At 37.6% G+C, this 16,587-nt stretch overlaps 2 protein-coding genes across 16 annotated transcripts; one reads left to right on the forward strand and one right to left on the reverse strand.

Annotated features, from left to right (window-relative positions):
- Positions 1-3,988: 3,988 nt before the first annotated feature.
- Positions 3,989-9,535, forward strand: LOC112281461 (uncharacterized). Of its 15 annotated transcripts, XR_016502517.1 has the most exons (9): positions 3,989-4,859; positions 5,435-5,717; positions 5,946-6,026; positions 6,157-6,250; positions 6,465-6,575; positions 6,819-6,873; positions 7,136-7,650; positions 7,847-8,459; positions 8,851-9,535. XR_016502517.1 is itself a non-coding variant. In XM_090249570.1 (7 exons), exons 4-7 carry the CDS (start codon positions 6,171-6,173, stop codon positions 7,637-7,639), a joined length of 750 nt encoding a protein of 249 aa, XP_090105696.1. In that variant the 5' UTR covers positions 4,017-4,859; positions 5,596-5,717; positions 5,946-6,026; positions 6,157-6,170; the 3' UTR covers positions 7,640-7,826. The 15 variants fall into 15 exon arrangements, 14 of the variants coding, with proteins under 14 accessions (XP_090105696.1, XP_090105694.1, XP_090105697.1 ...); XM_090249570.1 differs by lacking the exons at positions 7,847-8,459; positions 8,851-9,535 and having other exon boundaries at positions 4,017-4,859; positions 5,596-5,717; positions 7,136-7,826; XM_090249568.1 differs by lacking the exons at positions 7,847-8,459; positions 8,851-9,535 and having other exon boundaries at positions 4,026-4,859; positions 7,136-7,826.
- LOC112281460 (cytochrome b561 and DOMON domain-containing protein At3g07570) lies at positions 8,669-11,569 on the reverse strand. Its single transcript, XM_024517996.3, has 4 exons — positions 10,964-11,569; positions 10,198-10,600; positions 9,630-9,922; positions 8,669-9,398 (listed from the first exon to the last, which is right to left on the reverse strand). The coding sequence occupies exons 1-4, from the start codon at positions 11,177-11,179 to the stop codon at positions 9,093-9,095; spliced, it is 1,218 nt and encodes a 405-aa protein (XP_024373764.1). The 5' UTR covers positions 11,180-11,569; the 3' UTR covers positions 8,669-9,092.
- Positions 11,570-16,587: the final 5,018 nt, after the last annotated feature.

Here is a 16,587-nt window from a genome sequence, read left to right on the forward strand (position 1 = left end):
TAAAATCTATTGCTATCATGGATTATTTAAAGATATTATATTAGATAGAAAGATTCAATTTGTATCAAGATTTTGAAGAATCCTTTTTAAGATTTTAAAGGTAGATATAAAGTTCTCTTTAGCTTTTCATTTCCAAATTGATAGACAAACGGAATGGATGAATCAAGTTTTAGAGTAATATTTGAGATATATCATCAAGATGATTGGATAATTCTTTTGTCAATAGCAAAATTTGAATACAATAATTTGGTATATTTTTTTATTCAACAAACACTTTTTTTTGTCAATTATGGTTAACACTTATGACTTCATACTTTTGACTTTTTAAAAGTTGATAATCTTGTAATAAAAGATTTAGCAAATCATTTATTAAAGCTACATGCAACAATGAAGGCACAATTTAAGGAAGTTCAAAAATTAGAAAAAATGAATGCTGATGCTTATTGCAAAGAACAACCACAATTAAACATGGATAATAAGGTATGGTTACTTCATCACAATATCAAGCCTACTTGTCTTTGTGATAAGTTGGACCATCGTAAGCTTGAAACTTTTTGAATTTATGAACAAATCAATCTTATTGCTTATTAATTATATCTACCAAAGTCTAGGAAGATCCATTCTATATTCCATATATCTCTTTTGAGTCATATAAGATAGCAAATATCTTTAAAAGAAGAAAAATCCCACCTCCTCCTATAGAAGTGAATAATAATAATAATTTTGAAGTAGAAAAAGTCTTAGATTCAAGACTATGCCAAAATAGATTTGAATATCTTATTCATTGACAAGGATATGATATTAATAAATGTACATAGAAGCGAGCAAAGAATCTTGCAAATGCAACAAAGAGAATTGAAGTTTTTTACCAATGACATTCATTAAAATCAAGATGAAGAATAATAAGATCTATGAAAGTTGATGACCACTCCTCATGAATCTCATCCTTCAAAGAGGAGATAATGTCATACAAATATATATTTATTCTAGTAATTATTTATATGATTAAGTAGAAGTAGATAAAAATAAATTAATTTTATGATATCTTACAGAGAAGCTTTTTAGAAGCTTAATAGATGTTACTTTGACTTTACACATTTTTATAGCTAATTGATAGGTTAGAAAATTTATCAACAAATTAGCCAAGTATTACATATGTTAATTAATTATATAGTCTACATATAGATAACTTGTCTTGCAAATTAAGACATGTGTTTAGCAAAGTCAACACATGTTAGAGGTTCTAGAGCATATTGCCACTTAGCTCCTAATTAAGGAGATATATAGAAGTAAGAATAAAGCCTTCTATACTCTTATCAATGCTATTTTTATCCTTAAACTTGTTTTTAGACTTTTTAAACTTCTTGTCTTTGGCAATAGCCATTCTAGTTCAACATATTACCATCTTTGAGCAATTTCTTAGTCTTTTCAAGTGACACAAGAGTATATTGAGGATTTCTTAATTTGAAATTCATGTCTTTGACAAACACAAAACTACTTAAATTTTGTTATAAAATTGATAATTATTATGTATTTAGGTAAATATATATCTATATATAGATGGCTATTTTATTGGCACATTTTATAATTATTTATTTTTAATTTATTTATTAATAAAAACTTACAAATTTTATGAATATTTTAATATTTTAATTTTAGTTTACATTATTTGATTGAAAATATCTTGAAAATAGTACAATTGATATTTTAACATAATTTTTTGAATATTTTTGATATTATTAGTGTTATATAGTTGTAGATAGAATTTATATTTTGGAATTTTATTTTATTTTATTTTTATTTTTATTTAGGAAATCACTCAAATAAAAACAAAACAAAACAAATCTAGATTGCATCCAACTCACAACAATGGATTCTGTTGAGGAGGTAGGACAAGTCGCTGTGATCAGATCCAGGCAATCCATTCAGCTGGACTCACATCAAGCTCTGTTGGAATTTAGACACTACAATCTTCCTACTCTGCTATGTCGCTGAAACCTGCAATGTAGTGGTAGACATTCACAGTAAGAGTTACCTGCTTAATTGTGCTGTTTTTGAGCATTTGCAAGGATATGGTTCCTGGAATATGGACCATTGTGCTCTCTGCCTCTTCACCTCCGATTCCAGCTAACTAGTCAACCACCAGTGTTGTCATGGTGCTTCAGCATGTCCACTACAAGATAAACTGAAGATTATTTGTTAAAATAAATAGGTGTTTATTCGACCACGTTTTGGCAACTCATTAGTTCACTGTTCTTGTTCTCGAAGACAAAACCCAGTTAGCCACTGACTGGGATATCACAAATGATATGAAGACATTCACAGGAAGAGTCGATGCTGTTTGGGCATGTAATTCTTGCAAAAACAACACTATAAATCCCCGACCACACTGCTGATTGCCGTTGGGAAGAACTGGCTGGAGGTGGTGATAGGCTGTCTGGAAACCTTGCGTTCTGTAACATAGCTAGAATATTAAGTTGTGCAAAATATTCAAACCAACCGCTCGTTTAATCCATGTTTGAAGCACAACTATTCAAACGATCAACACAACCATGAAGTCACACATGACTTCATCATAAATTTAAGGAAAGACTGCGTACAAGCCTCCGACAGACTTTCAACTTGCAGCGTCCCATGCCTTATACGTTTGTAAACTTCGACAGCGAGAAAATCATCAAAAGACGGCAACGATCCTATATCTGTTCTTCTAAGTGCACTGGCAACCTTGTACACAGCCGAAAAATACGAGAAAAAAATTCACATCAGAGTTCGTATATCAGACACGACGCCTTGGTCCATTCAAATTACTTATAAAAGAGTCCACGAACCTTGTACACAGCCGCTCACCAATGAAGTCTTTTATTGAGATAATCCTGCGCTTCTCTAGAAAACCTTCCTATTGAAGGCGTTCACAACCAAGAGTGTTAATGCCCATATCAGCAAGGAGGTGACACCAAACAAGGCCAACTCCTGAGCCGTATGTGTAGAAATTTACGCCAAATCTCAGACCTAAGTTGATGCGAAGAAGAGGAGAATCTGAACATAATAATAATAATAATAATAACATACAAACTTCGTGAAAGACTCATTGAAGACTCAAGACACAGAAGCAAAACAATAGCAATCCAACCATCGGTCAACCACTGCCTCCGCTGCAAGCATCAGGCGATCATCAAAATGCTAACCCAGGGACATCTGTGGATTCAAACTCTGTAACCCAAGAAAACGGAAGTGTATGTCGTGTCCGGCACACACACGTCCCGAGACAAGGCAGCGAGTGTGGGAGAATCGAGAAACTCCACATTCGCTCCCGTCAAGAGAAAATCCCCCACATCACGAGGATCACCGCAATCGATCAAAGCTAAGCAGCGATTTTCTGGATGTAACATCGAAGATCTCCGTACCAGAAGTCGACGATGATGTGAACACAACTCCAACGACGACACAATCGTTGAAGTTGTGATCATCTGAAGCTCGTTGCTTCACTGCCTTGTTTTACAATAATTCTCTCAAAACCCTAATATTGCATTAACTACAATCGTATACCTGTTAATAACTAGAACTTGTTCTTAAACTTCGTTGAAATTCTTCAATGAGGTTCTAGCTATAAAATTAACTCAACGGTCTCATCCAATATCGTACGGGAAGTATAAAATATTGTACCCGCTAGATTTTGGCACAAACCAACACTCAACACAATTAATTATGAAAACTGAACGTAATTTCCTGTTCCATTGCATCCTTATTTTAAGTGAATGCCTTACATTAAAGCAGCTTACATTAATAGGTTAACGAACAAACGACCGGGTGACTGGTTCGCCAGAACGGGATCACTGGATGTTCCCGGTTGATGCCTCAATGGCGCGCTTTCGTTTTCTTTTTCTTTTTCTTTTTTTTTGATGAAGCATGAAGCGAGAGTAGCTCTTCGCTTAAGCCATTCCTACTCCTCTTTGTCGACATTCTCCGCAGAACCTAGTGCCCCCCCCCCCCCCCCCACCCTTTTCCTTACTTCCATCGCACTCGTCTCTCCAACGTGTTCCGGAGCAGTTTTTTTGGTGCGGTTTTAGTGCCGTTTTGGTTGGTCTCGTCACAGAAGGCTTAGGGTCGGAGGTTAGAAGGTCGCTTGTTTTTCGCCGTTGCCTTCATCGCGTTGACTCGCGTTTCATGGACTGAGGAAGAGGTTGCAACGAGCTCCTCGAGCCTTGCTCTGTCTGCGGTGTTATATTTCGTGTTGGTCTCGGGGGTCTCTTTTATATTGCAGGTGTACGCATTGGCGTTCGCACTTATGTGAGTTTACGTGGCGCTTTGCTGGAGTTGGTGCTAATCCGTGGATGGAGTCTTCTTATGGTTTGCTTAGCCGTTTACTCGTGGACTCTCGGTTTTTTCCTACGAGAGTATGGCTTGATTCTGTTAGGAGACGACTTCAGACGGTTTCTGGGCCGGTTTTTTGGTGGAACACCAGGCATAGCGTGGAAGCCTCGGAGCTAGTCCTCTTTGTCTAATGTGAAAATTCATGATTAATAACGAAATCGCGGAGGCGGTTATGGAGATTCGAAATGAACTCGGCCAGGAGAAGGTCAGAGAAAGTTAGAAAACGGGTTGTGGCATGCAACGAACGCGTCCAGGATGGCCAGGGTACAGTAGTGTGCAGCCTGTGCGAGCGCGCATAGGTCCTACCTTAGTAGATTCTTTTCCTCCGTCTCTGGGGCTACTTCAAGGTTGCTGTGGATGAGCGGAGCGTAGGGTTTAGTATCGGCGCACACAAGTGAAAGTGTGGACATACGCAAACCGCAGAAGCAGTGGAAGCACCTCGTTTACTCGGACAGATGAAGAAGATGCTGGACACGCGCTTCCCTGCTGTAAGTGTGCAAATCCTATCTCTGTGGAAGAAAACACTGTTGTAAGAACTGAGTAATTTAAATTTAATACCTGAGAGCGGAGCTTTTGACAGGGAAGGGGACATGGTTATGAGAGAGGATGTGTACTAGAGCCGGTCAATAGCCGATACAGGTGCCTTGTGGTGAGGTCTTTGTTTCATGAAAGGTTACTCTAGAGCCGGCTTTGATTGTTAAGTGCAGGGGTTTACTCGTTCTGGAAGATTTCAAGAATCAGTTGATAGTATACTGAAAATCAAATGAATAATGAATCGCATAGGTAAGCTTTTTGTCGTCTACTTTTTCTGCTTTTAGACGAACTAGTACAGGAGGCCTGAAAAATCCGGCTTTTTTAGTGAGTACGTGTCTCACCAATGATATAGCTGTTGCTTTCGAGCGATAGATAGCATAATTGTCTGCAACTAGACTAGCGCACATATGGGTAAAAGCGTACCTTCGAGTCCACTCGCAGGTGCACACTACAGAAGTAGCTCAAGTTAATGGATCATCACGGCTTTGTACATGTGTCAGAACTTGACTCTTATTGTAGACGTTTACAGGCTGTTGCCCACGAGATGTGGTAGTAAGTTGCCCCATGTTGAATGGCGATTGAAGGTTAGAGCAGGTAAAAGTGACCTAAAGAGAAACGTGTTTACGATGAGATATTAAGCTGCACACACACATCGCGACAACATTTTTCCGTGTGCTACTGTATGCCCAGTAATCAATGCCAGCGAGCAACGAAATCAATTTATCTTTGCTCGTCTCAGGCTCGAATAAAAAAGATTATGCAAGCCGATGAAGAAGTCGGGAAGATCGCTGTGGCGACACCAGTGTTGATTTGTACGTCTCTCTATTCCTCGACTCTCTTTCGAAATTTCTCCTTGTCTTTCATACGGTGTCTGATCTGGTAAATCGCTCGCTGCTTGCGAGATAGTTTATTAGAGTAGTTGAAGCTTTAGGGGCATGTTATTGCCATTCCCCTACTGTTAAGGTGTGCTAGAATTTGAAAAGAATTTTGGTCGATTCTGATGTGTATCCACAACGGGAGCTGATGAAGTCAGTGGGCAGTGGTGGCAGGTTGTCACTACTGAATATTATGTCTCCATCCTTCATGCATGCTCCAAGACTTTGTGACTGACAAGTTATAAGGTCATGCCTGCACTCAAAGTTCTTGTGTTAGTACAATTATTTGTAGCTGATGTGGGATTTTTAATCTTCCAAACGAGTCTTCAGGATGCATTTTTCGGTACTGATACAAGAATTTGCTCGTTTACTGCAGCTAAAGCTTTGGAGATGTTTCTTCAGAACCTTTGCGACAAAACTTACGAAATTACTCTCCGGAGGGGCGCTAAAACCATGAGTTCTATTCACTTGTAAGCGATGATACACATTTTCTTGTCTCATGAGGAATCTTTATGAGACATTGGAACCGAATTTCTGGCAGCATTCTCTTGGTTATGGTCCCTGTATGTCATGCATCGTTACGCGGTATTTATGACAACAATTTATTCTTGATGTTTATGGAATTTTATCCATTGAAATACCACAGCACACCCTTTCCTTACGTTTCGCTTGTGTATTGTACAGGAAGCAGTGTGTACAGACAAATAGTGTGTTTGATTTCCTACAAGAAATTGTTTCTAAGGTTCCAGATATTGGTGCAGAAACTACCGGTGAGGAAAGAATTAGTGGGAGGAGGTATGAGATGTTTGAAACTCTAGCTATAATCTAATACGTGAAAGCTTTCACTTTCTAATGCGGTTTGTATTATGATGTATTTGTTTAGTTGCGAAATGAGGCATGTATCTCACTGGAGCTTTTAGGTAGATTTTCTACCCAATCTGTATTTCTTTAGTTGATTTGTCTGTTCGATCGTGAGTCAGACTGACGGTAAGGTGTGTCACAGAAGTAACCTGCTTCGAGCTTTTTGCTTATCTGCAGAAAGCATTCAGATGGAGACGATAGTGATGAGGAGGTGTTGAAACGACCCAAATCGGTATGTTTTTCTTCACCATTTATGTTTCCTATCGAGGTTTACCTACTAACACATCGAGTTTTGTGTGAGCAGTAAGTGTTTTCTGTTATCTATTGTTTGACTTTATTGTGATGGTATTGATGTATTTCAGTTACTTTCTCTGACCCTAATATTATAATTCAGTTTCTGCGAGAAACTGCTATTAGTTCGAAGGGTCACGTGATTTTAAAAAAAATGGTGTGTGTATGTTGTGAGATATTCATGGGTTAACTATTGTTTGTAGGAGGCTCAATCAACGTCAGGTAGAGGTCGAGGTCGAGGGCGGGGCAGAGGTGGGGGACGAGGAAGAGGATCTAATGGGGGTGCTAGTGCACGCTTCGATGGTGTTGAGAAAGCAGTAGACTCTGATGATGCAGAAATGGATGCATGTTCACCATCCTCCGATCATGAGGGCGTAATTTTAGATTCCATAGTTCATTTTCCTAAACCCAAAGTGGAGGAGGCGGTTAACAGAGATGCTACTCCCACCTCGTCCGGCCCTGCGAGTAGGTCTTCAAAACTTCATGGATTCGATTTAAATATTGATTTAGATGAAAATGGTGAAATAGCTCCTGCAATTGATGAACTAGTTGCCAAGGAAGAGGAAGAACAAGAATGTGACGGGCCTGGTAATGAAGCGACCAAGGAATTGGATGTACATAGTGACAATGTCTTAGGGGGCACATTACATATGCAAGGGAGCGAACTCCATTCCTCTGTACATCCCGATGAGGACGATTATGACTGAAGATGAGGACGGTTAGTTGGGTTGTCCCAACTCATTTGCTGTTTTTCCCCTTGAAACTGCCAGGTGTTTCTCCTGGCTTTTACCTACTGACAACACTGACTGCTTGTATCGAAACTTATGGGGTTGGCTCAGCCCCTGTCGCGTAAATTTTACAATTGTATATAAAATACTTCGTCATTGCATCTAATTTTTATTCGTATGATCCAGCGTGTTGTTGGAAGAATTCTGAGACATGAAACTTACGAGGTGATGTGAAGGCGATGGACATTCATCATTGTTCTGAAGTCGAACACCAGGATTGAACATAACCAACGCCTGAGGGTTCGTATTGTAGGTGATTATATTAACTGCAGCCAAGTTGAGATACGCTTTGCACGATAGTAAGATCGAGTATGGAAGGTGATGGGTCCTGCCTTCTCCGAATTCTTGGATCCTTCATACACAGGTTGCTGTTGCATTCTGTTGATCATCGCACTGCAGAGACGGAAGAGATTGAAGACACGAACATGATGGGAAGTAGTGAACGTGTCGGGGGTTTTACGTAAATGAGTGTTTACGTGTTTTCTAACCCTGACTTCATCTCTTCGTCAACAACTTTGTACAGTTTTTTGTCTGTAAGTACTTCCGTTGTAATCTCGACTACCATCAATTCTGCCTTCTTTGATTCTCCTGTAGTTTAAAACGATAAAACGTGTTTAGTCCTAGAGTTTTTTTAACTTAACCCTGACTTGGAAATGGATCACTTGCTTTGTCAAAACCGCATGCGCTCGGTTTGGGGCTCCGTCTCGAGGAGCGTCATAAATTATTCGCCCCCAACCAGGTAGGATCATTCTTAAGATGACGGATAAGAGAGCATTTCAAACAAGGACCAGAACAGATTTGTATTCAAACTCGTGACAAGCATGTTATTTATCTAGTGAACTTCAGCTCTAGAGATAATAAAAAGTCTTCTTTTGATGAATTGGAAACTCCACTTGCTACATAGCCAGCTTAAATCTTGAAAGGTGATAATTAAAATAAGAATGGCGATTTACCAAGAATCAAAGTAATATTAGAATGTCCGATTACGATAGAATGGTAGCAACATCGGTCAGAGCGTCAGAAACGGGAACAATCTCTAAGTATACACCGTTTCTAGACTTTCTCCGTGCGACAGGATTACTAACGTATCACGTGTTTCAATCCCACACGCCGCAATTAATTTGTTCCAGCGAACAGGATGTATCCTTCCTTTTCAACCTGCTGCTGTACCTACACCAGCGTGAACAACGCCGCACCAGTTGTGCAATTTTTACTGGACTCCTCAAGCTTGCTGAAATCAATTGCGTAGAATTACGATGCTGCGTCTCTCCATCCTCCATTGCGTTGAAAGTGAATCTAAGGATGGTAATGAAGCCAGAATAAATTAGTTGATTCTGCAAGAAACAGAAGATTTGTTCATGTTTCATGCTGTTCAGTATCGGTCAGTTGGGTTCCATCGAAGGGAAGTCCCAGAGGTGTTGACAGGACGGGATCGGTTCCACTTGAACCAGTAGAGGGCTTCCAAGATGGCGAAAACTACAAGCTCCAAGACCAGGAGTATAATGTAACTCGTCTTCAGCGGGTTTGTACCAGCCCTATTATTTTTGGTAAGGTTTAAGCCCACGAAGATGTTGATACAAGCCAGAAAGAGTGCCAATCGACCTACCCACCAGTGGTACCAATTCCAGTATTTGCGCAGCTTGGCGTCCTTCCCGGGGCGTGCTATGACAGCTAACACCTGTTACAGACATTTTTACGATTAATTCACTGTGAGGAGCAAAACGAATTGATAAAGGTGAGCGTAATGGTCAGCTCTATTTTCTAGCTTAGAGGCTTTATATGCTGTCTGAGTGATAAAGTTCTTTTTACTTAGAACCCGTCACATCAGCTCAAGGTACTATCGTGTTCGAAGTTGAGAATCCAATTTTTCTAGGTAGAGACCGAGACGACATGAGAAATTTCCACAAACCTGTAAAATGGCGAGGGCGAAGAGGAAGAAACCGAGTCCTTTGTGGCCCGCTAAACCATGCACATTGATCTCGTTAGCAAGGCTAACACCAGTGCCCAAACCAGCAATGACAAATATGAATCCTATCATTTGGAACGTGATGTGGATGTAGAACCACGCAGGGTCAAGGCTTTTGGCGTAGCGAGCAAATAGGACCCCAATGGGCAGCAGGATTCCCCACCCGAACACCTGCAACGCTCCGTGAGTCCTCACTCTCTTTTGAAGCTTATCAGCTGCAGATTCTCCTACACTACCTGCAACGCCAAAACGCGCCAGCAAGTCAGATTCGAAAGACCTCCGCGACGAGTGTTAACAACGACTCTGTAAGTATTGAAATTTGTACCTATCCGTGCCAGGTTCTTAAATCATTCATCATCCACCACATCTTTAGCATGGAATGTGCCTTTCATAAGGTGGACACATATAAACGGTCGTTGCAGAATTGAAACACAAAATCTCGCATCACACTTCCGTAACAAGGGACACGAAAAGTGTAGTTTCACATGTGGGGAAGACACTAGAAACGTACCAGTAGGGAATGATGATTTATCCATCCATTGAACATTGTGCTGCATTGGCGCATCGTCTGCAGATTCTTGACCTTGAGCGTACAGCAGGAAGTTAGGCTTAGCCAACGACTTGGCAAAATCGATTTGAAACGCCATGAAAACAGTCTTTTGTTTACTGTCATAGCTAAGCTCCGGACCTGCTACGAAGGTTATTCTGGTAGCATCAGGTACAACGGCTGATTCTACCTTATCCCTGAGATAATAGGTCCTCACCCGAGGAAGGCCGCGGGCGATCCAGACAATAATGGCTGTAGATTTTATCATTTCGCCTTGTTCTGAGAATCCAAGCGCTACCCATTGCCCAACATCTAGAGGGGCCGCCACGACAATGCTAACGTATCCAGTTCCCTGATCTTTCAGTGACTGCCATACACCACAAAACAATGACCAGTCGTCTAGAGATCAGATCCAGAACCAAATGAAACTAGGAAAAAACAAAGGTCCTGGGTAACTCTTGACAAATTCAAGCAGTGGGAGAAAAATAAGGCAAGGTTTTGATCTGCATAAGACATAGATGACTATAAACTCCCACTCGCTCACTCATCAAAGACGCACTTGGTCTCTTAGCCTGGATGACCCAAAGTGCGTCACATATTCCATCGAATACGACCAACTTCGGCAACTACAGAAGATTTCACATGTCCTATTTGTGCGCACAGAAAAAAGTGTCAGGGAGATCTATGCAAGGTGAGGAGAAGTTGAGTAGCAAGTCGAAGAGACGCATACCCACAAAAGGAAGGAGCCGGTGATACCATCTGGTGCTGGGGATTCAGTGCAAGTAAGGGCATCAGTAGGGAAGATGGTCACATTGGCGGCGGTCGAGAGACGAGTCGATCTACAAGTCGCGGCGGCGGTCACATGGGCGCACACGTAGAGGACCGCTGCTAAACAAGCACAGACCCGCTGCAGGGCGAACACGCAAGCACTTCCTCTCTTACCCATAGTGACAACACACTGAACCTTGTTTCTCTCTACCTCACGCTGTGCACACCTTCTCAACCTTGACTTCCTGTCACAACTTCCTCCAGGACCATAAAGATCAGCTTCAACTCCACCTCCCAAATCATAGCTCTCACGCAACACTCACGCCGCAGCCTTCAAACTAAAGATCTGTCTCAAGCAACATGCTTTTTCACCTCCACTTCTGCCTTCACTTATCCTAGGACAGCCTTCGACATCAGTCGCATATGTGTACCACAAGAAAGTCTGAATTCTGAACTGAAAGAACAGATCTAGCTTGGGATCTGTGAACCAAACGCACCAAATAGTTGAGATAGATTTGAAGTTGGGTGAGACCACCCACCAAGCTCTGCGATCGATGTCGATCTACTGTATACTGCACTTCGCACTCACGTGGAAGCTGTCCATCAAAGGCTTTCCACCGTATATTTTTTTTGGATTGAGAAAGGCAAAAGCCCTGGATCTACGCTGGTCTGCCAAACATGTTGGTCGACAATCGGTGAGCGAGATGGGGATTCATGTGCTGAAACAACGGGAGCAAGCAGGAGGCGAGGTGCCAAAAACAGATAGAGTCCAAATGAGGAGGTTTTGGGGTGATATTGTTGGCCTGTTGTTTCATTGGCGGGCCATCTCCGAGTCCTTATTGTAGGGACAGGCCCCATGTGGACCTCTCTTCTATATTAATAGTGTCACGTTCACGTGCTGTGCAACACAGGGCTCTCTGTACTGGACAGTACATGGAGATTCACCGGACCAACCACAAACCCAACCAAAAAGACCTCCACTTACGCCTGCTGCAGATCCTCTCTCTTGAAAATCACAACTCTTGTTTTGTAATGGGGCTCATTCTTCTCTGTCAGGTTGTTAGCTTGTCACCTTCCCCCCTCCCCATTCGGAACCTGCAACTGGGTTCGGCAAAGCTTTGGGGGCAGGTGGCTCTGGGCACAAGGAGATGGAAGAAAACAAAACACAAAATGACAAAAGGTTCAACAAATACATGTTGTGTATCCATACTTGGGTGTTGCTTGGACTTACAAACAAAGGTGTTCTTTTCATCCATAGCATTGGTATATGTGTCAATATGAGTTCCGATTATTGACAAGTGACGAGGAGGCATTGTATTTTCAGCCAAAGAATTGCATTAAGAAAAAGAAAAATATTATAAAGTAACGTAAAGTTTATATTGTTGTTTTTTTAATGGAACAAGATAATACTTTATTTATTATTTTTATAAAAAATAAAAATGTTCATTGTGTGTTAAAGTGTAAATGGATTACATACTAAATCATATAACCATAATTGGCAAAAAAAAAACAGAAAAAACATGTATTAAATTATAGTAATATCAATATTCAAAGTAATCTCAATGATGTATTTACATTTCTAAATAACAATTTTTCTCTCAAAAAAACTCTCGTGATGTGAACAAACATTTTACCAAACACTTACATACACACACATATATATATATATATATATATATATGTGTGTGTGGGCAAGCAAGATGTCTGTCTGTCTTTACTTCTTTATCTTCTTCACCTCAGTCTTATTAGTGCAAATTAGTATTATTAGTACAAATGAATCCGCGTCAACGTGCACGCTTCCCGACTCTGCCCTCACGTGGCCGCTTCGGTAGGATCTCGCCTCCTGCCATGCCACTCCTGCACAAGAAAGGGTGTGTGGGTGGGTGGGCCCTCTTTCTTACTTTTGTTTATGTTTGGATTAACAAGGAGAAAGACAAACCTTTGAATGATGCCCTCTTATAGATTATATTAACCGAATGTGAGTGTGTTACTGTTGCATGATCAATGATATTTTTCTTCCAGCTGTGATATTTTGTTGCGTGAACGTGGATAAGCATTGTACTCGATGTTTTTAGTACACGAATCAAGAGGATTACACTGGGAGGTTTTATGTTGGCACTGTAAAAATAACTGTTTACGTTTAGAAAGCCTGGATTGTACGTTTGATAACAAACATGGCTTTTTGAAACTATGTAAATGCGAAACTTATTTTTATTGATATGACGACTTTATTCGTTAGTTGAGGTCATAAGATTATGATCTACTAATCTCTGAACACACTTTTATTTTAAAATTATAATAATAGCATAACTGACATACTTATATTAGGAAGTAAATGCATAAGTTATATATACATTGAATAGGAAGGTTTATGTGATATTTTATAAAAGATATACACAGTAATATTTGTTAATCTTGTATTAGGTTACATGATTTTTTTTACATGACTTATTTAAGTTTTAATCTTGATTTTTTTCAACAAATACATATTCTTTTCATCTTTAAAAACATATCAAGCTATCTATTATATAAGCCATCTTGGATATAACACAGAGAGACATAGAGTAATTCAGATTGGCTATGAAGAAGGAAACTTAGGAAACATAGAGAATGCAAGAAATATGGGAACATGTATACGATAGAATAAATGTGCCAAAGATTGTAGTGCCTAAAGACACAAGTTTCTGCTACTGTGTATATATATCAAGAAAAAAATTAAATATAAAATATGTATTTATTATTTTAATAATATTAATAAATTTTATTTCAAAAAATATCTTTATTTTTTAAGATCTATTTTATAATTAATATATAATAATTTTACTATATAATATATTTAATAATAAATTGATTCCAATAAAGTTTAAAATTATATAAATTTTATTACAATAATAGATATATATATATATATATATATATATATTATTTCAAGTCTTCAAATTATATAATATTGTCATGGACAAACATATTTATTCTAATATTTATCTATATGATTAAGTAGAAGTAAGTAAAAGTAGATTTATTTTATAATATTTTCTAAAAAAGCTTCTTAGAAGCTTCATGGATGTTGCTTTGATTTTACGTATGGTTGTATTTGATTAGTAGGTTAGAAACTTTACCAACAAGTTAACAACGTATTGATAGCTTGTGGAATAAGCTAACTATGTGGCGCACAAATAGATAACTTGCCTTGTAAATAAAAATATATGTCTTGCAAAGTCAATATATTTTGGAGGTCCTATATGACATTGCCACGTAACTCTTAATTAAGAATATACATGGAAACAAGAGTAAAACCTTTTTCACTCTTGTCAATGCCTTTCTAGTCCTTAATCTTGTTTCAAGACTTTGTACTCTTCTTGTCTTTGATAATAGCTATTTTAGTTTCATATTATATCATCTTTGAGTGATTTTTTAGTCTTTTTGAGTGATATAGGAATATATTGACATTTTAATTCTTTGAGGTTCATGTTCTTGATAATTTGACAAGAATTCTAATTCAATTTTTTTTTTTTTTTAGAATTAAGTGGATTACCTTACTTCTATTGTTATGTTTTGAAGCTTGTGGATTATTCACTTTTAAACAAATTATTTAGTTTTTTGATATTGATTTTTTTTCTTAAAGAAAGTAGATTGCCTCTTTTGTGGAAATTTTTATTTGATATTAGAAGTTACAAATTATCCTCTTATAATTTGATTTGTGGATTTCGGAAGTTATTTGAAAGAGAAAGAAAATTATGGATGGTACACTTAGCAAAAGTATGAATAAATTTGTCAACACTTTTAAGATAAAAATTTTATATATCACCAGTACTAATTGAAAAAATACTAATCCTATGCCTATAGAAGAAATTCAAAGTTTGTATCAAAAAATTGTATAGTTGAGGGAAGCAAGTAAATAGACCTTACAACCAAATCCAAGAAATTTTGCTTCCACAAGTACAATAGGGATAAGGATTAGTATGCCCAAGAAGTTTGATGGAAGAAAATCAAAATTTTGAAGATTTCTACAACAAGTCAAGTTCTATCTATAGTTGCATTCTTTCCAATACCCCAATGGATTTATTCAAGTTGGATTCATAGACACACTTCTATCTAGAAGTGCTTTCTCTTGGTTTACATCTTTGATGGAAAAAGATTCATGATTCTTTTATGGCGACATTCAAAAAAAGTGATCAATAAAGAATAATAGAGATTGAGTTTTTATCTTTACAACAAAGATCATAGTCAACTAGTATATATATTATTGAATTTCAAAACCTCACTTGCAACATAGACTAAAATGAAAAAACCCTTATTAATCAATTTTGATATAGATTCAATGACAACATTAAAGATTTGTTATTGACAATGCCAAAAGTAAAATCTTTGGAATAATTTATTGCTCAAGCCATTACATGCAACAATTTATTATTTAAAAGATATTAAGAACAAAAATTTGGATGGAAAAGAACAAGTCAAGTAATGTCAATAGCTCTTAAGTTTTCAAAAAATTATTCATCAAGGCCAAAACCAATACAAATTGATATGATATGTTTTAAACATCTTACTAAGCAAAAAAAGATTCATCATTGTAAATAAGTTTTGTGCATATATTGTAGAGAATCTAAGCACACTGTTTGACATTGTCTAAAGAAACAACATAGTTGCAAAATGAGAAGCATGGTTGTTAAAAAGGACAATGTGTTGAAAAACGATTCTTTCTAGCTATAATAGGGACCATGCAATTGAAATCTTATGCAATTCTTAATAAAAAGTCTTATTCTCTCCTCAGTTCTTTCATCTTATTTTACAATAGAAGTTTATTTAGGACCAAAAAATCACAAAGTCTTAGCCTTGTAGGATTCACAAGCCTTAGCTTGTTATATACATAAAGACTTTGTCAAAAAATAAGATATATCCTTAGTTAAAAAAATCAAATCCATGCATATAGAAGTAATAGATGGTTGTTTGTTATCTTTTGAACATGTCACTTATAAAACTATTCCTATAGAAGTAGCAATTAGTAGTGATAATTATTTAATAATATTTAATATGATTAAATCTCCTTTTAATCTAATTATTTTAGGATTATCATGGTTAAAAAGATATAATCCTTAAATAGACTAGATTTCTTATAATCCTGATTTTTTTCCATAGTCTAATCTAAGATTTGCTAAGCAAGTAAAAACCCATAAGACCAATATATCCAAACCATTATTGGTAGGTGCAAGAACTTCCATGCATGATGTAAAAGAAAGACAACTTTTGTTATATACTCCACACCTATTATTGACAGAACAAAGATTTCAAGTGGTATTCCAAGCCAATACTAAGATTATCAAGACACCTTTGAATAGAAAAATGTATGTATTCTTCTAAAATATTGTCTTTATGATAATTCCATTGATCTTCAAGAAAGAGTTCGACCACTATTTGGATCAATCAATAGCCTATTACAAAACAAATTGGCTCCACTCAAAGAATGCATTGATGAAATTTTGGCTAAAAACTTCATATATCATTCTAAATCTCCAATCGAGGTTCCTATCTTATTTGTGAAGAAAAAGGACAAATCTTTATAGATATGTGTCATATATCAAGGAC

The sequence above is a fragment of the Physcomitrium patens genome, chromosome 4 (genome assembly GCF_059467195.1).
Source record: "Physcomitrium patens ecotype Gransden chromosome 4, ASM5946719v1, whole genome shotgun sequence".
Classification (NCBI taxonomy): domain Eukaryota; kingdom Viridiplantae; phylum Streptophyta; class Bryopsida; order Funariales; family Funariaceae; genus Physcomitrium; species Physcomitrium patens.